General features: G+C 30.9%; 1 protein-coding gene across 1 annotated transcript in view; it reads left to right on the forward strand.

Annotated features, from left to right (window-relative positions):
* The window catches only part of LOC132947055 (voltage-dependent calcium channel type A subunit alpha-1), a 279,720-nt gene that overhangs the window by 208,637 nt on the left and 45,125 nt on the right, over positions 1-25,958 (forward strand). Inside the window, 5 exon segments of the mRNA XM_061017234.1 lie at positions 17,055-17,266; positions 19,047-19,153; positions 19,267-19,406; positions 21,274-21,371; positions 22,064-22,205. Coding sequence (XP_060873217.1) covers positions 17,055-17,266; positions 19,047-19,153; positions 19,267-19,406; positions 21,274-21,371; positions 22,064-22,205 — 699 coding nt within the window.

A 25,958-nucleotide genomic window follows, 5' to 3' on the forward strand; every position in this document is an offset into this window, starting at 1 on the left:
CTCTGCTCCGATGCGGGTGAGTACCCTGCCTACCCACCCTGAAATCGATTGAAAACATAGCCACACCATACTACCACCGCCATGATGTGAGGAAAGAGATCTGCAAAAATTTCACTAGAGGGTGAAAAATAACGTCGGTCCGTTCATATACTGCTTTCATGGTACAGGTAGATTCTTTTAACGCGAATCGGCTTCGATGTAACAATAACAACATTATTATTGTCAATATACCTCATTAATTCCGAAAAGTTAAAAGAAAACTGCAAAAACACGAAACGTTGAGAAAAATTGGTGAACAACATATTAATTATTAGACTATTAATAACAAAACAAATGAATAAATAATTTGGTCGGTGAGTTGGATATAGAAAGTATCTATGCTGTATTTAAGCTTGATTCAGAATTCGACGGAAAACTTAATTTTAAATTTGGATCGCATCAAAAGAATCACAGTTTATTTCAGCTGGGTGTGTTCCTCGGTGTCGGGATAAAATACTTTGCGGTTAACGAATACCTATCTAATATTAAAGTTTGTTAAGACTATTATGTATTTATGTACTATAATAAATTGTTACGTTTCAATAAATATACATTTAATACATTTATTAATAGTGTAAAGGGTTAAGACGATGTACCATTTATGTTTAGACCAATTTTATTTTTGGTTGTATTAAAGTGACATCTAAGATAAATAAAACGAAATTGATCCAATTCTTTTCCTACCTACCATGATAGTTGTTGTGGATTTATTTTTTTTGTTTGAGACGTAGGCGTAGCTGTAACTTTATAGTAATTTCCTTCAACCTATACTTATACATTCATTCAATGGCAAAAACTCAATGAAATTAATATTATGAATGTACATTTAACACCACGAATTCACGACGGATCATCGTATTTTTCTGCGTAAAGTATACGCTGTGCTAAAATCCATATTAGTATTATTATTACTTATTATTCTTTTGATAGGTGAATACCATAATATTAAAAAAATATCATTATAATATAATAAGAGATTTACGTTGTAGTAATATCATGTACTATTATGTGCCAAGGGATTTTTTTGTTACTTTACGTATATTTAAAAATTGATGTAGATGTAATCTACTAATTTCTATGTATATAATACGGAACAAGATTTTCCAGTTCACAATATTTGAATGTATTAAACAATTGTATCTTATATTAGTTAAGACATTTTTTTTTTGTATTAAGTAGTTATAATAGGAATACCAAAGTCATTTAATCCCAAATTTTAAATTTTAAATAATTTCAAAATAATATAACTATTGGTTCACGATCACGAAATAGGTATTGGTTTATTATTATAAATGGGTAGTAGTTACCTTCAGAGACAACTGTACAATACCTATTAAAATCCGTCTTCATCGTATTTAGAATAATATAGATTATTAATTATTTATGTGTAAATGATTAGATGCATTTACTAACTATATTAAACCTAAATTAATTAAAATTAAAATTAAATGTAGTATTAATTACTATGTACATTTTAATTTTTCTGAATAGACTTTTGAGTTGTTTCGATAATATCTATTTACTCGTAGAAAAATAATAATCGAAATTATTAAACGACATACATCAATTATTGGTCGAATGATGGTTTAACATTTTTTTCCTGTTATTTAGAATCGCTAAATATTCTGAATTCGCCCAACTACTAAAATATGATTGTTGGTAGTTGTTGTCTGTTGACTAGTACGCATGTGCAGTGTGCAGTGTGCACTTAATAATCGATTGAGGCGCGGTCTGAAGGTGAACGCGTCATTAGGTACCCATACTTTTCTTATTTAATTAAATTCCATCGATTATACGTGCAAGTATACCATAAACATTTTGTATTATGCATTTTTTTAAAAAATAATTATTTGTTCACCATTTTTATTTTATGCAAAATTCTAATACATAGTTATTCAAATGTGGAAAAAAAATATTTATATTATCTGATAACGCATTATATCGTGTCACAAATTATTCTGTAACTAACAACATTAAAATATCTAATATAATAAAAATAAAAATAAATATTCATGTCAATGCAGTGAAAAACTCATTTAACAAATTATTATTATATTATTATTTTATTCTAGTAGCGGTATCATTTTTATAATGTATTATGTCTATGTATTTTTTTGAAGTTGCCTACTTATTATTATTTTATTTATTTATCACGTATTACTTGATATAACACGTTATACATATTAATATATTGTTTAACAACTTTGTAAATCAGTAATAATAAATTTCTATCAAACGTATTGGCTATGGGAAATTATTCTTAAAATTTTAGAATTGGCTTCTCATTGTAATTTACGAAAGCAATAATAATTATTGCAGTTCATATAAAAGTCACACACATGTATAAGGCTTTAACTGTATTGCCTATAATAACCGTATGAATACAAATATTGCAAATTATTTCGCAGACTCCATTATAGTCATATATGTTTTCTTTCGTTTTTAAACTACGATTGTATGTACATATAAATACACCATTGTTATAATTATAACACTGTATGTTGTTCTCTTTGTGAAATCCAACGTGTAGGTGTGTGTGTGTGTGTGTGTGTGTATGTGCACCATTATTCCTGTGCCGTGGTTAATATTATTTGTAATTAATTTCGATTGCCACACTACAACGTAACAAACTAAATTTGGATACGTATATTTTAAATAGAAATATAATTACGAAACGTACTATGACAGTAACAAGTCGATTATTATATTCTGGTTGATTAGCATCTTATGAGCTACTTAAACAAATGGCCTGTGTATCATGATTTACTAGTGAATTCGATAATACCTGTATAATATATATATATAACACAAGTATGAAACAGATAAATTTCACATCTACGAGGCGTGCGTATTATTTTATAAATAGGTATGAAAATGCATTAAAAAAATAAATCTGGTCTCAAGTTTTGGTAGTAGAAACATAATATTATGTATATAATGTATATATTATATATATATTGACGTCGTACCGATCAAAATATGTTATAGTGTATTCAATAACGTTATTATCGTGTTACAATGATGGTAATATATATTTAAAAGTTTAAAAATATTTAATGTCTATCGTCGAATAACGATAATGTATTATTATTATTATACACTCATTGTGGAATAATCTCTGAAGTGTCGTGTGTGTGTGTGCTTGTGTGTGTGGAGCACGGAGAAGACAATGAGAGAGGGTTTTCGCGTTCGATTTTAGCGGACCGCATAAAATAATTTTAAAAACACACAAATACACTCACGCGGCGATGGTGGATTCAACGGGGAACGTGGCCTATATAAAACACGGGATCGATATAGCGCAAACGGACGCTACATTCGGCCTTTTCCCCTAAACATTACCATACTGTTAAAATTTATCGCGTTATCTTTCTCCTCTCTTTTTTCCCCACGCACATGCCGTCGAGTACAATATCTCATTCCTCGCACCACCTCTAAGCCACGATGTACGGTACAATGCACATATAATATTTATATTTTATATAATATATACTATATGTGCACGTTATAATGCACAATATTATAATATTATGTTCACACGTGTGTGAATCATTATTAAGTATGTAATAATTAAAATATTATATATCTATGCTTAATGCCGCCTACTGCTTATACTTGTATTTTTAGATTTTGAGCAAAGCGAGAAAGCTAGTGGTTTTACAATGATGTTTATTTTTTTTATCCTGTAAACAAAATTTCTACCAGAAGGAGTGCTTCGATTTCAACATAATATTATAGTATCTTATCTTTTAGAAAATTAGATCAAGGTGGTACTTTAGGGAGGTCATTTTTCGATTTTCTCAATAGTTTTTTAACGCTACGGGAAAAAAACACCAAAATACCCTATTGCTAAGCTATTTTTTTCTAACGTTTTTTTACCATAGAAACGAATACAATTTTAAAATAACCACTAAAAAAATGAAAATGTATGAATTTATATTATTTATTTATATTTATTCAATTTACTATTGAACATAAGCATAATTTAAAATTATATAAAATTATTTATTAAACATACTAATTTCTATGTATATATATTTATATGTATATGTTATATATTGCTACATTTACTAATAATTGTTACACTCGTCCTCCGCTCAGAATCGTTTTTTATCGAATGCAATCATTGCATTCTAATTGAATACTCTGTAATAATACATTATCCTGTCCGAGGACCGTCGGGAAGATGGACCAACTTCCAAAATCGCTGACATCTCCACCCCGCTGCCCTTGCCCACTTTTTTGTAACTGTTAGTCTTAACGATTTTAGACCATTTTGTAAATATAATAAAAATAATGATTAGTATATTAAGTGTGTCAGCTCAATGAATAATGTATAGCTCTTATACTGCTGCAATGTCTTAACAAAAATGAATTACCTATACCGTATATTTGCTGGTGCGATTGAAATTCGCCAGTTTTTAAATAATCGTCGAGTATAAAAAATATAATAAAGAACGGAAGAATTAAAGAAACAACTTATTCGATTTGTATGGATTTAAATATAATATAGTATTATGATATAAAATGATTTGGAATTGTTTCTCTTACAATAACTTATTTGAATAATATTGTCATCGTTTAAAAATGATTCAAATAAAACCATATATATTATTTACACCAATATATAGGTATTTAAATCATTATAAAAATCAATTTCAATTATTATAAATTTTAAAAAATCATACCAACCTAACCTTCCAATGCCTGCATAATGGTGTGTAGGTAATATATTATTATACTTCCATTTAGTGTTAAGTGCTTTATACAATAAACAAATTAAAAAATTCTCGTACCTTAAAAGTTAAAATTATTTAGTTAATTATTTGTTTTAATGACAAGTTGCAAGGGCCCCATATAATTTAAATTTTAAATTAATACTAATTATTGTGCACACAGTATCAACATTTTATCGTTATTAGTTAAATTTGTTTTTTTTTCTACTCATAATTCGTTAGTACTTTTGCTTATGAAAATGTTAGATGTTTTTTGTGACAATACAATAATGTAATGTACATAATTAATGATAAAGAGCATTAATAAAGGCAATTACATTTTAGATAACTCAAGTTATTTCTATACTCCTTGCAGGTAGATGTGTACACAGGCTTTAACATTTTCTTAAAAGAATATTGTCAATCGCTTTAAAATGCTGATTTTATTTATTCTAACACCACCATTTTAAACCTTCGAGGGCCCGGTTGCGAATCACACATAGCCACCCTGTATAGATACGCCACTAAGCTTCATCTACCTATTACGATTTCGTGAATATTTTATAATTATTGATAATGTAATATCAATAAGTATAAAATTCTAGTAAAATATGTTATACTATTACCAATAAGAGTTTGACTATGACTATGATTTTATGGTTTTTGATTGTTAGATGCACCCAACACTCTCACGGGCTACGCAATTGTCCACTCACGAATGCGATAATATCACAAACTAGGTACATGAAAATAGTAAATATATTTTCATATATTTTGTGGTAATACCTACATATTATTATCATGCTATATTTTATGTAGATACTTTTCAATGTAAATTAATATTTCTATACGAGACTACAAAAGCTTTACAATTTTGGTTGTCAGTATACCTTTTTTTACAAGTTCCGTGATTCGTTTGAATCGTCTTGTGTTTTTCATCTCTAATCGTATACATAAAAACAAGTAAACCTTAAATTTGTATTATCAATAATCATCTAATCATTAAGATGCACATAATCATATTATACGGCTGCAAAATATAAATTACGTAAATCTGCAAAGAATAAATATGGTTTTCGATTATACTTGTATGATCATGCATTATAATATATAATAATCAGCGGGGTAGGTATTCAGAAAAAACGAAAAGTTGCAGAGACGAGGAGTACAAAAAACTTTCAACTATTTATTACATATCAACATTGTATTATATTATGTATGTAATTATTCACATAGATAATAATTACTAATTAAATAAACAATGCACTATTATTTACTAATATCCACAAGCAATCTATATAATATGAATATGTAATTATTATTATTATTATTATTTATTGTAAGTTTATTAATAACTATTATAAACTGTAACACTATACATCCACACGTCGAATCGGGGGTGGGGGTGGTATAGCACAGAACCCTTGCCCCGTTCCTTTCTCTGTGAATACGCCATTGCAGATAATATATACATTATATTTTAGTAGGTATAGTAAGTTTTGATATCAAGTCAATAAAACATAATATAATATTATAATAATATACCCTACGACGATCGCGTTAAAACGGGAAGTGTTATAACCGTTTCCGTCGCCGGGTTCTCTATATTCTAACCTTACGATAACGATAATAGTAATAATATCATGACATACCGACATAATATAATATTATACACAGAAACCGCCGTATCAAATATATTTCATGCCGGGTGAACGTGATTGGATAATAATAATGTTATTATAACAAAGACGTGTGAAACGTAATTACAGGTATGACGGGATGCAAATGCTGCTTTAAATCAAACGGGACAGAGCGGAATAATAATAATATTTTAAAAGTTATTAATTTTTCTCAATAATATTATATGAGTATACCTGTTTACCTGCCATTTGCCTATAATATTATATTCTCTATGCGACCAGTGAGCAGCTAGGATGACCAGAGCTGGATTAATGTAATAAGTGGCCCTGGGCTATTCCTTTTTTGGAGGATATCATCCTGGATGACGTGCGTAGGGGTAAGCTATCGCGATCCAGACGGTAGACTGTTGCAAACTACAATATACTTAATTATAATACAACTACAGCAGCTGTTATCGCAATAATATAATACGTGTTTTGGTGACGTTCAGTTTATAAAAACAAAAGTGGACGGAAATAGTAATAATTATTATCCACACAGAGAGCGTACGTAGATAAAATAATATAATATTGTAAAACACAAATGAAAAGTTCTTATTCATTATCATACTATTATTATTATAATATTATTAGTTAATAACATTATTATGTTGGTGCTTATTGCATATTATAATATAAGATAGTCGATCGTTTGCACTCTACGGGATCGTTCGAATTTACGGCACACACAAAACTGTTAAGTGATAAAAAGTACCTAAGCCAACTGCAAATGAAAAACCTAATATTATTATGATATATTTTTAATATACATTGTGTCTTCGTGGAAAACTTTGACGGAAACAACTTTTTAACTCGCGTAATATTAAAGGTAATATTGAACAAAATATATAATGTGGAAATAAAAAGGTATTTTGTAGTTAGGTATTTATAAAAGAAAATACCTTCATATATTTTATAATTATTTATTGAGAAAACCGCGATTCCAAAACGTATTATTGATAATCATATGATATAGTTTAATAAATTATCTAGATTATTTTGGTTTTGATATTTTTGCAGTAATCACTACCCCCATACGAAAATCAAACGACGCAACAATAATAGTCAAAACTAATATTATCGATTAAAACAGCGGCATAGTCAGGAATTTTCTTTGATGGGGCGAGGGAAGGGGTGATAATGTATTTGCGTATAGTGTACTACGCTGTGCTATACAAATTTGTATTTATATTTTATAACATACGTCATACTTAATCGTGATAGCCTATTAGTTATCCTTACCATTGGTTTAATAATACACTAATATAACTTGAGTATTTGTATCCGTAGTACTGTAGTAGGTACTGTGAGAACAGATGTGCTCTTAGACCTTATTTCTTTGAAATCAATTAATTTACACTCATGTTAAAAACAGTAGAAAATGTAGTAATGTATTTTCATTTGAACTATGAAATATAATAATATTATTTCAACATTATCTAAAATTAAACAATAACCTATTTAACGCGTTAACGCCCGAAATATTGAAACGTGTGACAATTCATAGCTATAGAAAATGACTACCTATCTTTAACCGGAATTATATTTCGTACCATTTTGACTGATGTGCAAAGATGTACCATATACTAAATAGTAAATACTGAATACTTTAGTATAAGAGAGCGCAATTATAGATGGCGCCTAAAATTTGTTCATTCTCACGCACGGTAGAAATAATTTTTCTTAACATTTCAGGTGGAGGGGGAGGGTAAAATATTAAAATAATAATATTATATCTGATGAAGATACAATAATAATTAATCGTTTAGTAAAAATTCAATTTTTTACAAAAGATTAGACCGGCTGGCCAATAGAATCTTAAATTATCAATTTTTGTAACCTAACCTCAAAAAGCACTCTATATCTCTCAATCTCTATCACTCTATCTCTCTCGTATATATTGAACGTTCTCTCTTCCCCAAAAAAGACCGCAACCTCTTACGAAGCCAGTATAGATTGGATAGGTCTTATAATATCTTTGAGTACAGCTCATCATTGAGTGAATTTCCATTCATGACAGATCGTGGTACGTAATATTCTGTATAGACAAAAAACAATTCTGAACTAATTTTTCACAAAAACAAATCAAATTTATTATAATATCACTACAGCAGCTGATATTAACTTATAAGTAAATACCAATGGCGATGAGTATGAGTACCGTAGAAAATTAAAGTAAAAATAGGATCGTGGTATAAATAGATTAAAATAATCTAAACATTTTGAACGTTTTGTTGTATATACTAAATTAATAATACATAATAACGGACATTTTTAAATCACTAAGTCATATTTTTTGAATTACAACAGAATAACTATTATCCTTATTTTTTGTTTAAGTATATATCCTGTTTTATAAAAATGTAAACATGAAATGTCTAAAAAAAAAATAGAATTTACATATTATTATTAGTATTTTTAATATTTTTTTAGATTGCTTTGAGAAAAATATAGGAGAAATCTTGTATTAAATTCTCAAGTCAAAGGTGTTAAAGTAAAACATTTAAGGATTTTTGACTATAAAATAATTCATATTATTTTCGAATCAAAATCTTGGCCCTTGAATTTTATTATGTAATTTCATACACTTTTTTCTATAGCTCGAATTTTTTATTGTTTTTTGTCCCCGTCCTATTCGAGTTTTTCACTACAGTATTGTGTTTTTGTTATATAGTTGGTATGTAGACGATCCAACTTTTACGTAAACTATTCTATTTATTTTTTAATAATTCGGAATTGTAAGTTGCTAGGTATACATTACTATAATATTATTAGAGTATTAGATGGACTTTCGGGGGAAATTAACATTAATTTGCATGGTTACGACACTGAGTCACATGATGCGGATAATATGATGGTAAAAGCATGTTGGTCACCTCCCCCCCCCCCCCCGCTTCACAACTAGGAAGTTATATATATTATTGTATAGGTTCAATAAGTACGTTAAATGTCAAAATGTCTGTATAATATTAAGGTATATATTCAGTAAGACGTCTATCAGATGATTTAGATTCAATGAGTAAAATCTAATGACGAATTTTGATAGTTCTTCGATCATTATTTTTCTATTTAATTAATTTAAATACTGAGCTAAAAATGAATAAACTTGTAATCAGTTATTCGTCTAAAAATGTCATTTAAAAGGACGCCTACACCCGCGTGTGTTGTCTCCCCGTCTTACAAACACATAAGTCATAACAAATAAAAAGTAGCAAATTGTACGTATCTTTAATAATCCATTATTTAACTCTGTTATATTTAATATTACAGCAGTGGATGGACCTCAAATTTAAAGTTAAGTATTTTATCTAAGGAATCTCAAGAGTTTTTTTTTTTTAAATTTTAAGACGAGTTTAAAAATGAGTGTTTAAAATGTACAAACAAATAACAATTTACGATTTTCAAACTCCTAGTTTTTATCCTAGTACTTATTAGTTAACTCCTAGTAGTTTATAAATTATAAGTGTTTATATGAGCGGAGTAGTGGACCAACATTCCGCGCGGTACCCCTGTTCCACTCCGCACAGCTAAACCTTAAATATCTATAACCCCCATAAACTACTCGTCCAAAATTCGATTTTCGTACATCAAAGTAGGTAGTTGGCTATTCCAAAAAGAAAACAATTTGACATTGGAATAAGAAATTAAAAATACATGTCGTCGTATAGTAGGTACTTAAAACATTACAAATATTATACACTAAAAAAAATAGTTTTTTTACGACTTGAAATATTATTGTGTGATATTAATATTTTTAAAAACTTTAATGGTTTTTGAAAAAAATGAGTGTCTCGCGTTAAAAGGATCCGGTATTATAATGTTTAGAAGTTATCTAGCCAGTAGGTAGTTATACATATTATAGTGTTATATATGTACCGTAATACATATAATAGTTATGACTATATAGTATTATATCACTATATAATATACAATATGAATACGCAGCGTAACTGGCGATGGTGGGTTACTCACACGAGTGTGTGTGTGTGTGTGTAAATGTGCGCGCGCGCGCGCGCGCCCCCGTGTTTAATAAAGTGCGGCGCGCGCGATTTCTTTTCTTTTTCACCCTCTGTCCGCCGCGCGCGTATTGACGTAACGCGGAAAAAGGTCAAGTAGTAACGGTTGTTACCGGAACAGCGGCGGCGGTGGCGGCGGTTACGGCCAAAAGAGTACGACGACGACGACGACTACGACGACTACGAGCTCGCTGCCACCGCCGGGCCATTCAAAGGTGTGTGTGCGCAAAAAAATCAGCCAGTGCGACGCGCGCGCGGACCGGCAACGTGGCGGCAGTGGCGGTGGCGGTGGCGGCTCCAGCGGCGGAGACTCTCCCTTTCATCGGCGTCGGTGGGCCGGGGGACGGTATATCGACTCGAACTTGGTTAGTGGGACGGGTTTATCGTCCGTGACGTAATAACAACCGTGACTCGGCGGGCAGTGACGTCACGGACGCCGCCGCGAGCTGAGGCCACCGCCGCGGAGCGCATCGATCGCCAGTGTTTCGCCCGGCCCGCCGCGGCGGACATTGCTATCGCCGCTTTTTGCCGCCGCCGCCATCTCCACCGCGGCGGCACCCGCGGCAACGCGCCAGCTACCGTTTTGCGGCGTAGCAGCACGACCGGCTGGTCTGTCGGTCAGTGGTCTTGCTCTGAATACGCGACGCGTGTGTTATTTTATGCTATATAGGATTCTATGGTATATATAGAAAACGCATCCGCGAGGGTTTTGTAGGCATTTTTTCGGGGGTTGGTATAGAGGGGAGGGAGTAGGTTTTAAATATCTTGAAATTGGTATGTTAACAATATAATATTATAAAATATGTAGCGGTATTCGGCACCTAGGCGTGTAGTCTAGACTCTAGGCGATGCAGTGGTTTTGAGTGACCTGGTTGTACTAGGTCAAAAATTGACAAAGCAATCACACCTAGGTATCATACCTATTATATATATATTTACTGCAAGGCTTTGAGACAACCGGGTTGTGTAGTTACTTGTATATGTTTGGCAACCATTTATGAACTTTTATTAACTTACCGTCTTCGGTTAACAATAATCTCGCTGATAAGGATTGTAAATCATACCGTAATATAATCAAAAAAAAAAAAACCATAGCACGCTACTCGATAGTTTTTGTATGTCTTTTCATTTCATTATTATATAATTATAATAAGACAAACCTATAATCACTTAAGGTCTTAGTATTTACTATACATATGTATTTTGAACAATTAATTGAACTGTTTAGGAACTTTAATTCCACCAACAAGAAGCACAACCTTAACGGTAAATTTAAAAAAATTAAAAAAAAAAAATTTGTTAATAAGTAACCATCTCAATAAAAACGTCTATTTTGCAAAATCGCTTAAAAAAAATCGGTTAGACAAATAAATTTAAAAATATATATATAATATATTAATTTATATCTACCTACAAGCAGAGATTGAAACCGATATTGGATAGGTACCGATTTTGAAACCGGTTAAAACCGTTATAAACCAAAATCGATACCGAAACCGAAAATAAAATCAATACCGGTAATCAAAACCGAAATTGAGATGGACAAAAATAAAAACCAGTATTCAAAACCAAAAACGAAATCAGAAAAAATAAATACCAATATCCGAACCAGAAATCAATATCGGAAAAAATAAATACTGATAACCAAAACCAAAATCTAAATAGGAAAAAATATTTTCGGTTTCAAGCCCTGCCCACAATTATTGCTGTAGTGCTGTACAGCATTCGAAACTTTTGGTGTTATACCGAAAAAGTGCATGATATTTGAGCAACCGATTTGGTGAAAGTTCCATCGCCAAAACATGGTTAATATTATTAAATAATAAATAATCCATCGATTTGCGGTCTCATTGTTATTATTATTATTATTATTATTATTATTATATCGACTAGAATTGTACTCATGTCTTACACGATGTGCTTAATAGAAAGATAAAATATTTCACAGTGATGGGCGTGCCCCTGGGCACCTTAATTGTACCAAGACCGTGAGTACCTATTCCTTATAGACTATAGTAAAACCATATACCACGACTACGCAATACACACAATTAATGGCTTGAGATATCGGTCAGTTAAATTAAGCTTTCAAAAGAAATAAGATGAAAACCGTATGCAGTGTGCACATATTATTATTATTATTAACATTATTAAATACCCATGAGTTATTTCCCATAACTTTTCTGGTCTAAACGTATACGCCATAATGCCATGATATGATACAACATACAATATAATATATTATTCTATATTAATTGAAAATGTGCAGACCATCCCTGTCAAAACAATTCACCCCTCGGACCGTAACGATTTCCGGCGAGTCCTGTGCCGAGAGATTAAAAATACCCCTACAGACAACCGTGGTTTTTCGGTCCTCTACAGATTCCTGATTGCGTAGGACGTCCACGACAAAACTGTGTCGATTGTCTCCTCGTATTTATTATTGACCACTTCACGTATTAAATAGGTACATAGTGTCTATTGTACCCAATCGGTCGAAAGTAAACAGTTTTGAATACAAAAATAATTATTACCTATTTTAGAACTTGTATTTTTTTTACAATTCATACATCGCGATATCCTATATATAGAAAAGCGACTGCGTCATATTCAGCGTGATTTTTTACTTACTGCAGTCAGTCTGGTAAATGATTACTGAAAAATACATTTTATTAAGTCGATTTTTTATATAAACAGTATTACCGTTCTTCCGTTAGTCGTTATTATTGTACATGATATTGTTTAAATATTACAATGAGGCCGCTTTACTGATGAAGTTTTAATTTTTAAAATATGAATACACTACCGCATTGCTCAAGCAAGGATTATTTTGTTTTTATTTAGATACTCATCTCAGTGAAATTTACATCACTATGATGTAACTATTTATTTTTCTATGTAATAAATTATACTCGAGTCGAAACATGAAAAATAACTTTAAATCTAATTATTGTTATGACGTATTAGTCACTTACTAATCACTTCAAAAATATATATTATAATATTATTATAAAATATTAATAAATAATAAATTATAACTTTTTTTTTCGTTTGCATTAATATTATGCATTTGTATCGATTTTTCGTTTTTAATCCGGTTTGTTGCAAATGAGCCGTGCCATAAGTTGTTTCACTTAGGCAATAATACTTGGTGGTACTTGATTAATATTTTTTATTTCTTGAACCGTATGCAGACAAACTGCATGGATGCAAGGTTTTTGAATAGAGATTTGAGGATAACATATAATGCTTCGTATAACTCGTGTAACGTCTACTTGCTTTAAGTACAAACAGTTTTTTTTATTTCTTTTTAATGAACCGTGTTTAATATCTTTTGACGCATCGTGAAATAAAGTTGATTATGAGTCACGTTGACGACTAGCGAACTATTCAGCTTTTAAACTACGTGATAAAACTTACATTTTTAAATGAATACCATTCACATAGTGTACACTCGCTCGTGTATGGGTGTAAGTTATTATATTAAGTACATGTGCATACAGAATGTCGCAAGACGCCTGTCCTTTTTTCGAGTGGAGGGATTATGTAAACTTCATTTTCACATCCCGAAAACCCAAGCTCAAACGCTATAATATCGGACACTCTGTAGACTGACTAATTGTAAGTTGTAATCATAATTATTATTGTCTCAGAGAATAAAGATGTCACGTTCACCGGGGTGCTATAAAAAGATCCGTGATTACGGAGTAAAAAATCTTTTTAATGCTATATGAAAATAAAAAAAACCGGTTATTTTGTAATTGTTACACCAGGGAAATATTAAGTGCGTATTATATAATAATAATATAATGTTTATACACAACATGATAATTGAAACGACTTAATTCGTTTGCGCGTGTTTTAACCATATTGTCGCTAAAAATAAAAATATAAGTTAATCAATGGGTATAATGTGTACGACCACGATTATTATATTATGGTCGCTTAATTGTATATAAACATTATTACGCGGTCAATGTCCATGTGACTTATTTCCCACACCAATAATATTCTACCGTCAATCATAGTTGTATAATATTCAATTTGTTACTGTAAACGATGGATTTAACATCAAACATTATTTAATTATCTAGACAAAATGAATACAAATATATTTAATATATTACCTATGTATATACGATACGGTGATTGTGTTATATATTTTTTTCGTCAAATAATTTAATTTATCAGTCCTACTAGATGCCCCCCTTTCCAACTCATTACTATTTTTTAAAGACTCGTTTCACGAATTAATAATTGTCACCGTACAATGCTACAGTGTATACAATTATTTTATAATATGTACATAAATATAAAGGTGCCCACGAAGATTTACTGAAATAATTAAAATAAATGAAATTAATACAAAATTGGTGCATTCGATGTTTGGAATTTGATAAATCCATTGTATTATAATCGTATAGGTATTACGTTCACGTACATTATACAATCATCTGAAAAAAACGAACGAAAAAAAATGTAATTAAATTAATTTAGAAATCTAAAAGTTAGGTACTATGTAAAATTTGTTTTTATTATATTATACTATTTATAATATATATCTTTCCAATTTTCTATTGTCCAATGAATTACAAATAAGATGTTTACATAATATTGTTGTTAGCTTTCAATAATCGTATTACATCAAAGGCTAAAAAAATGGTTAGGAAAACGTCGTATAATAAAATACTAAAGATGGTAATTTATGAATGCCTTAACTATAATATACAATATATACCTACCTACATACTTGGGGATAACATGAATATAGGTCATAGGCATTATATTGCATAAAATATGTATGAAAGATGACTCAGGATAGGTAACGAAAGTACCTATATATCGTACCTAATATTATGCTGGGAGATAAAAAAAATATATGTTTATGTATTTTGTTTCGTATCAAACAACTAAGTAAAAAGCTCCAACGGTGGAAACTAATATAATATTTTGGTGGTACCTATTTAATTGTTTTTTTATTAAAAATATTGTTTGATCCTGGATCTTGATCTAAGGACAAAGAAAAGCCCAACTATCTGATCCGATTGAAAAAACATCATATGCACACCATCATTGTTATTGATTATTATAAATTATATATTATCTAATTAGTACCACGGGAAGAAAGAAAAGAGTAAAAATAATGCTCATTAGTCATTAGACACCCAAGTTTTGTGCCACAAAAAAAAAAACGAAATACCTGTCTTATCGCACACGATTTTCAAAGTCTTCATGTTAAATAATATAGGAGAATAAAATTGAACGTTATATCAATATTATAAGAGAAAGAGAGAGAGAGAGAGAGAGAGATAAAGAGTAAACATAATAAATTGATTTTTCAAAAAATACGATGAAATGTTAAATTGTTATTAAAGTCAAGTTTGTAAGTCACAGTTTGTTTTTTTAATTCGCGATTTGTACGTTTTGTTTCTTTGTCGGTAAATCCATATTATTGAAATACATTTTCAGTGCTATGGTCGTATAGATGTAATAGGTACGCGAGTGTTACAAAGGTTCTGCAGATTGCATGCAATAGGGCGTATCGATTTCCTCCCGTTCAACCGCCAATAATAATAACTGTACGTTTTACGAAAACAAACTGCCACGGTTCTTAATGGATTTTGTTCAATTATTTTTATCGTTTTCTGAAAATGTAATATACTTTAAGTCTGTCTAAAATCGATTTCATTTGTCGTCTATGATGTCTGTTTATATGAAAACAATTATTAGTATTATTATTATTATTATTATTATATTTACACTAAATGAATAGTACCCACAATAAACTGCAGAGCGTGTGGGATTCGTTTGTTATTAAAGTAATAAACTCGATAGTAATCATTTCTAGTATATTATATATTTTTCTAAAACTGTTTTCAAGAATTTGTCGATTTTTTCGACGACTCGGGTAGGGTAGTCCGACTACGAAAGTTTTGTTCTTACATTTTTAGCATATCGTCTGGCGAGAACGAAAAATCACCGCAAGACGAAATTCATATTGTTATGAGGAGATTGATTTTGAAATTCAAAATATATAATATTGTGACAAAATATATTATATAAGGTATACTTTTGTCTTATAATTATTACAGCTATAGGTACATTTCCATTCTCTAGTGTCTCATTAATTGTCACGACGTTTTTATCGACGATACGACACTTGACAACACGAACGTCTACCAATAACTAAGTCGAGTTTTTAAGAACTTGAAGGAATATTGATCTTTGCCCCTGCATTTCAATGTGTACATTACACTTTTTTTATAACTCGAATTTTCGATGGTTAGTTTTTTTTTTTAACCCGACCGATTTCAGTTATTGCAGAGGTTCTACTCTGTATACAATTATATACTTGGGTACTTTTAACACCATACGACTTGTATATTAGAAACGATTACGTACAATAACCTATTAAAGGTACGACAAATTTTTGTCAGTGCTGCGCATCTCACACCAACGACCCGGTGTTAGCGTTATCACGTGGTTCTCAACGCGCCAATCGCATCATTCATGAATCACTATGCGCAATATTTTACGAAATATACACAGTGAAATTAATCCACACATATTATTTATATTGGACGTCTTGTTTGCCGTTTGTATAGGTTGGCGGCGGAGAAGGAAGTCGCTGCGGCCGCGGGACGTGACTGCATCGGGTCGGCGGGAACATCCGCCGGCATGGGGAGGCCACGGTCCCACCACCATCACCACCATCACCACCACCAGCAGGCGGACGCGCCCCCCGGGCCGTCGTCCTTGTTCCTGTTCAGCACCGACAACCCCGTCCGCCGGTACACCAGGTTCATCATCGAATGGCCATATCCTTTTGAAACACCCGATTCGTCGTAATATATCACTAATTTATATCTGAATAACGCACGTGGTCCACACTTGCCTCACCCGTCTAACACTGCAGGAGGTGCAGATCGTGTACTCTCCACCGAGGAAAAAATGTGAAAAAAAAATAGTATACGACTGACGTTCACGGGGTGATTTTTTAAATTATATAATAATTCAATTTAAATTTAAAATAAAATTACCATTCCAGAATCGCCGCTTACTACAAAGGCCTTTAGAGTGTGTGGCGATAGCTTGTAGTGGGGTTGGTTGGAGAGCAAACCTGAATAATAAATAGATGAATACTTGCAGTTATTAGTCGGTGAACGTGGGAACGTGCCGGTTATGACGTACAACTTATAATAACTACTTATTACTTATTATAACAACTTATTACGAGAAATTTAGAAATAAAGCGTCGTCGGTCGTCAACTGTTTTTGTATCTATATTATTATATTTTTAAATAAATCAAGCGTGGCTCATCGAAAGTGGTCATTCGAATAATGACTGCCTGTATACATTACTAAACGATTTTATTGGTATAAATTATATCCAATTTACAGAAATTTTCTAAGCATATAGGGTCCATAGATAATAAAGAAATAGATATTCCATGCTATTGTACTCTTCTTTGATGGGAGAGAACTTTTGTTACCAATATGGTAACAAAATGTAGCATTGGTTACTGAATATATTGGTATCATTGGTTATTGGTTATTGGTAATTGGTTATCATTATTATTGACGATAACAAAATAGTATCATTTAACCTGTCTAACCACTGTGGTAACAAAAGTTCTCTTCGATCACAGAATTCTCTGAGTATAAGGTATATGGATTGCCCATCCATTTCTTTATCGTCTATGATAAGGTCCGTAACATTAATATAATTATGGAATAGACTGGTCATTCACGCTTTGCCTCCGATAGGTAGTATATTTTGGAATTCCTATACGTGTATCATGCATTTATATGTATTATATGTGAATGCAAAATAAATATTTTTCATTTCATACAACTACAATACTAGGGGTTTGTCACTGACCACCTATTAGTATCCATATGACAATCAAATTGAGTACACCATCGGTCGTCCTGTTCTGCATCGAATATAGTGTGTGTCTGTGTCAGTGTAATATAAATTATAAGCTTACATTATATAGGTAGGTATAGATGGGATAGTGGGAAACCTTGTGCGTGGAATTTTCGTGCAAAGCCTAATATATAAGCCCAATGCCGTTGTTTTCTCTACTTGCACGCACACCAGTTCCATGAGAGACCGGGACGTGGTTTGGATTTTAACGGAAATTATTTTATGGTCTCCTCACTCTCTTTCTCACACACACACACACTAACTCTCTCATTCTTCTACTATCCGTCCCAATAAAGTGTTTATGAGTCCCGAAACACGCACCAAATCATGTCCAAGGTCAATAACTTGACGTTGTCGTAATAATACATACATATTATATTATGAACCAATAAGTATCCTCCCAGTATTGTACTTTCGTTTTCAATGGTCGTTTTGTGTATATAGGTATACAATTTCATTTAAACACCTTATTATGACCTCTCGTTTCGGTTTTATGGCTGTGCGATGCTCCCACCGCCTTTTATGTTATCCTCATAAACCAAAGTCCTGGGGAGAAGTAATATATAACATTTTCGGTGATTGTGTAATTTTTTTCCTCCCATCTTTGTATTTGTGCAAGACATTGTAATTTTATTACTGTATTTTTTCTTAATTCAATTATCTTGCACTCCGTTCGAATATGCGGTGCTGTTAACCATCATAGCCAACTGCGTGGTGTTGGCTCTGGAGGAACATCTGCCCAGGGGAGACAAGACTGTACTTGCTAAGACTTTGGTAAATCACCCGAGTGTCATCGCACATGTTTTACACCTTTTAAAATTAATTTTGGTTTTTGGTTTGGTATTTTCTGTTGTACTAAAATATTTTGTTCCGTGTAATAATTTCAGGAGGCAACCGAACTCGTTTTCCTAGCAATTTTTTGCGTCGAAGCGACTCTCAAAATATTAGCTTTAGGTTTTTTACTGCACAGTGGCTCATATCTTCGTAATATATGGAACATTATGGACTTTTTTGTAGTTGTAACAGGGTGAGTACACTGTTTTATTATGATAATACTTAAAATTTTTTTTTTTTATTATGAAAAAAAAAATACTTAAAAATAGACACGAAATCTAAGAAAAAAAAATTAGAACAAAACGTATATGTTAAGAAAAACTATTTTAAATCGGCTAGGGATACATTGGACTCAGGGGTTTACCGATTTCTAGGTCAATGACTGAATTCATGGAGTCCAACATGCTGGACATGAGGATGTTGAGGTCCTTTCGGGTGCTCAGGCCTTTGAAACTGGTTTCGAGAATCCCAAGTAAGGCACTCGAAATGTCCCAGGATCACAGGAAAGCATTTTTGACACAATAAAAATCCTCGAATGTTCTATTATTTTTCAGTAAAACCATTTGTTTAACCCGTTTTTGTAGGCGTATTGCATTTGGTATAGACATATTCCGAATATCGGATTAGACCGTAACCGTTGGTTTGCGAACTTTTATACATATATATATATATACATATATTATATATATTTACATATATACATAATATATATTATTCTTTTGGACTTTTGCTGGATGATAGAAATTCCCGTGTAGAACTACCGTTGATACAGTTGATCGATTTGTAGTTGGATTATATATTATTATTCGGCTTGATTCGAACAGATTTATAACAGTATTCATACATCATTTAGATCCGATTAGGCGTATTAGAAAACTAGATAGAATTATAATAACAAAACGGGTCTATATTATTTATATATATATATATATTTTGTATAAAGCTGTTGATCGATTATATATATTTTGTTTTTTTTTATGAATAATACATATATATATTGATATTATACGATTAATAATATACCTCGAAATATAAAATAATTTTCTATTAGAAATCTGCACGTCATCGTTGACTTGAGCGAGTCAACCGTAGATAATATTATATATTATATTATAATAAATATTAATATCGTAGATTATATTTTTTTGAATCGTATATACCTATTTAATTTTTTATGTTTTAATATTATATGTTGTATTTTCAATATACTGCTATCAGAGCATAATATTAATACATATAATATATTAAACATTAGGAATATAGTGGACGATAATGTTGGCGAACGTAGAAAATTATTGGTCTATTTATAGTGGCAGTTTATAATATTTTGTACATCGGTCAAAATCAGGAAACGCCGCGAGTATAAAAAAAAAAATTGGAAACGGGAACACAATAATACATGTCATTACAATATTATTACATATTCTATTATATGCGCGTGTCGTCGTTAAAAAAACCGTTGTCATCACAACCTCGGCCCTGTCCCAGTAATCTTTTTCGACAATATTCCCGGCAGCAAACTTAAAATGGTTAACACACGGAATACTAAAATAATTAATGCGTAATACATAAATATTATATATATATATATACCGACATTATTTTTGCTATATTTGAACGTATCTTAAATAATCTTGTATTTCGATCCGTAGATTCCGGTTTGTTTTATTTTTTATTATTATTATTATTATTATTATTATTATATTACTACCTATATATATATTATTACATATTATATATATATATATATATATATATATTATATATATATTATATACTATCATATATTATTATTATTACAATTTTTTTATTATTATTATTATTATTATTTTGTATTCGGGACCATCGCGCACGACCATATCGAACAGATATATTATATATTATTATTATTATTATTATTGTTATTATTATTATTATTATTATTATATAGACACGTCCAGATACATTATTTATTAACTATATACATATAGACGCATAGAACTAGATGAATAGAACGGATTGCGTGTTTATTTTGGGGTAGGTAGCGCACTGAGTAGTGATTAGAAGTGTTGTTGCCACAGATGTATAACACAAATACCGTCAGCGGCAAACATGGATCTGCGGACGCTGCGAGCGATCCGGGTATTGAGGCCGCTCAAATTGGTCTCCGGAATTCCAAGTGAGTACACCGCAAATACACGCACACGACGGAAACGACTAATATATATAGAGAGAGAGAGAGCGGGGTTTGCCCGTAACCTCGCAGACCCCCATTTCCCCTAACTCCCCCACCCCCACCCCGCTACCACTGATTCAGATGATGAAGGTGTCGACAGAGAAAATAACAATAAAAACGAAAGAAAAAAAACCGAAAAAAAAAACATTTTCCCGTTGAACGGTAACATCCAATAATAATGGTCGCGTCGATGCATCGTATATACTTATATTATATTATATTATTATATTTTATACACACCTAGTATACGCTATTCTAATATTATTGTACAGCGTGCGGTAGTGATTTTTACTGAATTTGTAGCGTAAAATCGTATTAAATCTATTTATTATAATATTATTATATCGTCTGATATAATATTATTATTGATTTCGCTGCCTAGCGTCGGAAAAAACCATATTGTATACCTACGCGTCGTACAATAATTTATTGCATATATACGCTGTGCTATAGCTTACATAATATTATATTATTATTATATACGTATTCGCGAGTAATATTGGCTACGACCGATTATTATTGGAGGAAATTTATTATACTATCGTACTACATAATAAATGGTTTGCTAGAAGCAACCGATAACCGTCTTGCCTACAAGACGTAAACCCCGTGTGTGTTTTTTTCTCCCCGTATAGGTCTGCAAGTCGTGCTGAAGTCCATCATCAAGGCGATGGCTCCGCTACTCCAGATTGGTTTATTGGTGTTATTTGCTATCATCATATTCGCAATCATCGGACTGGAGTTTTACTCCGGAGCGTTGCACAAGACTTGCTACAGGTGCGTGACCGTATACGGGATAATAAGTATACGTTATGTAATATAAGCCGGGGCTCGGAAAACTGTAGTGTAGTACTATTTCCCTGTAACGTCAGCATGGCGTCTTCGCCCTGCAGGGAAAACCTACCCCTATACGGTTGTTTATTTACCTATTTTCTTATCTACATTTAAAGTTAGGTACTCACATATGCTTTTATATAAGCGCGCTGTAATTTTGTTTGAGTTTTTAATGCTCTTCCGACACTGTGGTCCGCTCATTATAATATTGTTTTACTTTACCCTACAGTCGAGCGCTATTAATTCCGACTACATTATTTTTATCGCGTTGACGCGGAAAAACAAATTGCTTACAACTACAGCAGCATCAGCAGCAAGCAGCAGCTGTAAGAATTTGTTATATTTTCGAAAATTTCACCGTACATGAAATTTACAATCGTAAGTACGATATTTTAAAATTGTCCATATTCAAATATGATTGACCGTCAGCCTGGATGATAATATTATCATTTAATTATTATATTTTTAAATTGTTCGTAAATCCACTTAATTATTTTTTGGTTCTTATATTTTATACTACTTAATTGATTATATTCCTATCAAAAAACTTCGAATTATTTTTCTTATTAAATATACTTAATAGAAATAGCTACATTTTCCGAGCCACGGTTTTAAAAACGATTTAATATGAACAATCATTACACGCACAGTACATATATATACGAATAGAGTGAAGTAGGTATTGAAATAATTGTATTATATTAAATACCAACGACACATATACGATACAGTTTTATAAACAATTAGTTGGACTTTATTAACTCGAACTCCTTTAACTCAAAATCATCCATACGTCGAACTTTTTCCCGATCCCTAGGATTTCCCATTATTGTATTATCCTTGGATAACTGGAACTTATTGGCCAGTCCTTTCAACTTCGAGTTTAACAGGTCCGACTGTATTGCACACACATTTTATTCAAATATTTATATACTAACAAAGACTTTATTTATAGTCTTCAATTTATGTAGTGTAAAAACAAATTATTTTGAAAGAAACAATAGTTTAAAACTGTATCTTACGTCCACAGTCTTCTGTAAAGAGCTGTATTATGACATTTAATAATTGATGACCTGAGAGCAACATCAATACATCTCCAAATTCCAATTAATACGAGATGTTTTGTTGTTATTCCCAGGTCTTCAATATTTAGTACAATATTTCTAGATTTTTTCATTATGCCTTATGCATAATGGAACTAACATATAGAGTTCAATAATTTACTAAAATTGATTTGTGTTCAATCACATAAATCTCAATTCTGTTTGAATTCACATTTGTACAACTACTCAGAATAATGCTTAAATTGTTTATAAATTTAAAAAATTAAACAATGCTAATTCCGTTTAATACGAATAGGATAGGTTTGGTTTCTTTTCTATTATTTTTGAAAACTTTAAATAGGTTAATATACCTATGAGGTGGTTAGAATAAAAGTAGTGTAAAGCGTAATCCAGCAGTATTTAGTCATTCTGAGATAGATATACCTACCTAAACGTTGATGATTCTATAAATCTGCACGTGCGCCTATAATATCGAAATAAGCTTCATAAGCACACCCAAGTATTCAACTTCGTCCTTTATTTTTTGGTACCTAGTCATTTTGTCGTGACTTTCTATTTATTTTATATTATTTGACTCACTATTTCAGCTCGTAAAATGTATTGTTACAGTTTACAGTGGACATGACATTTATTTTTTGTTTTTACTATACGCTGTTATTTGACTTACTTCACTATCAAATTTATTTTTTAAGTACGTTCGTTTTGATCATTTTTGAAAATATATAAATTACAACATTTAAGTTCTAACCAGCCACGCCACCGTGGCACATATTACCTTTTCTAATATCAACACGGTGTAATCTAAAATTAGACAAAGGTAGTATTGAACTTTATATGTTAGTTATGAGGTATTCTACTTATAGGATGACACTTATATAATCACATTGGATTCCATCATCAGATGACCTTCCTCCTCATATCATTCTTTTAAAAAAAGTTCTGTATACACTATAAACCGTTTATAATGACATTCAAGTGACTAGCCAAAATTAATCATAATGACCTATTTCCATTACAACCAAAATTATAAAATAAAATGTAAAAACTTAATTATATATTTATATGAACTGAGCATCAATGTGTCATATTTTTATCACTAATTCGTGACTTCAATGCACGCAGAAAAATGAAATCAAAAAAAGTTCTTTAACTATTTTAAAATTAAATTTACATTGACGTATTAAAAAAATCTATTATCTTAGTTTGTTCTTTATTTGTATAAAATCATGCAGTATTTTTTTTTCAATTTCTTTAAAATTTGTTTTTAGTATTTAGTACTATCGGTTGTATTATAATTGTTATATTACCTTCGATAAAAGTTGTATACAGTCATTATATATAAAATATTTTTCCAGTATATCCAAAAATAATCATCAAAATAATTGATACACATTATAACATACAATATAAAAGTTTCGCCGGAAACTTCAATCTAAGGTCATTACGTACACCCGATATGTCACTACAATCGGTGTCATTATAGACGTTTTATATGTATGTATATATTTCATCATATTTTAATACTATGCATACACCTTGCATAAATTAATAATTTTCTTTAAATTAAAAACAGACGAAAAACACTCTGTCCATATATATATACTATAAAGGACCCCACGATAGTAAATAACTACTTTTTCTACTCATTTTTTTTTTAAATATGAGTTTTTAAACAATAGTCTTGTTAGTGATTTTCTTAAGTGGATGATCACGTTGGTTTATTTTATTTGTTTGTGTATTTTCAAATATTTTTTGTTTGTAATTTTTAAGTATAATATTTCAATTAAACTTAAAAATTGCAGTTTTGATTTATGGAGGTATCTTTGATTACTTCACAGATTTTTAATTATTTAATTATATAGGAAAAATAAATAAATGCGTGATGGATAATATTTTATTATGGCAGCAGAAAATAAACCAAACCCCAGTTTTATTTTAAAACTGGTATAACTTTAGTAAATATAGTTGTGTTATCAGGTATTTTATTTTTATATTATCCTTAGATGAAATAATAGGTGTATTAAGTTGCAGTACCATTTTTATGAGTTTATTATGGTATGATATAATAATATATTATACATAATGTGATCATCGAAAGACCAAGTCACGACATTATTACATAACCTATGTTATCTCTGTATTGATTTTAGATATAATAATGTGGTGTATGTACACCAGTTATGATAATACGAAATCGTTTTGTCGAGTGTGTTTAAATAATTAGTTAATATTTAAATGATACTTGTTATGCTGATTAATGTTATAGTTAAGATATTCCTTCATTATTTCAGATAAATCAATCTTTTTACTTTATACGTTATACACCATGTAGGTAATACCTACCGTATAAGCTACATGTCCCGATATTCGTTTGTTTAAATAAAAATAATAATTTACCGTTGTCTTAATATAAGAGGATTTAAGGAGGGGACTTCCAGCCCTTATGTACCCTTTAGTACAATATCATATCAAATTTGAGTTGAGCAGAAACAATTTTGTGTAATGATTATCATACTTAAAATTTGAAAAACATTATCTGTGTCCTCTCGTCGGTTTCTTACGATATTAAATTTTTATCGATGATGTATATGAGTATTTTCACATTTTAATATTTAACATGTTCATAACTCAC

The sequence above is a fragment of the Metopolophium dirhodum genome, chromosome 6 (genome assembly GCF_019925205.1).
Source record: "Metopolophium dirhodum isolate CAU chromosome 6, ASM1992520v1, whole genome shotgun sequence".
NCBI lineage: Eukaryota > Metazoa > Arthropoda > Insecta > Hemiptera > Aphididae > Metopolophium > Metopolophium dirhodum.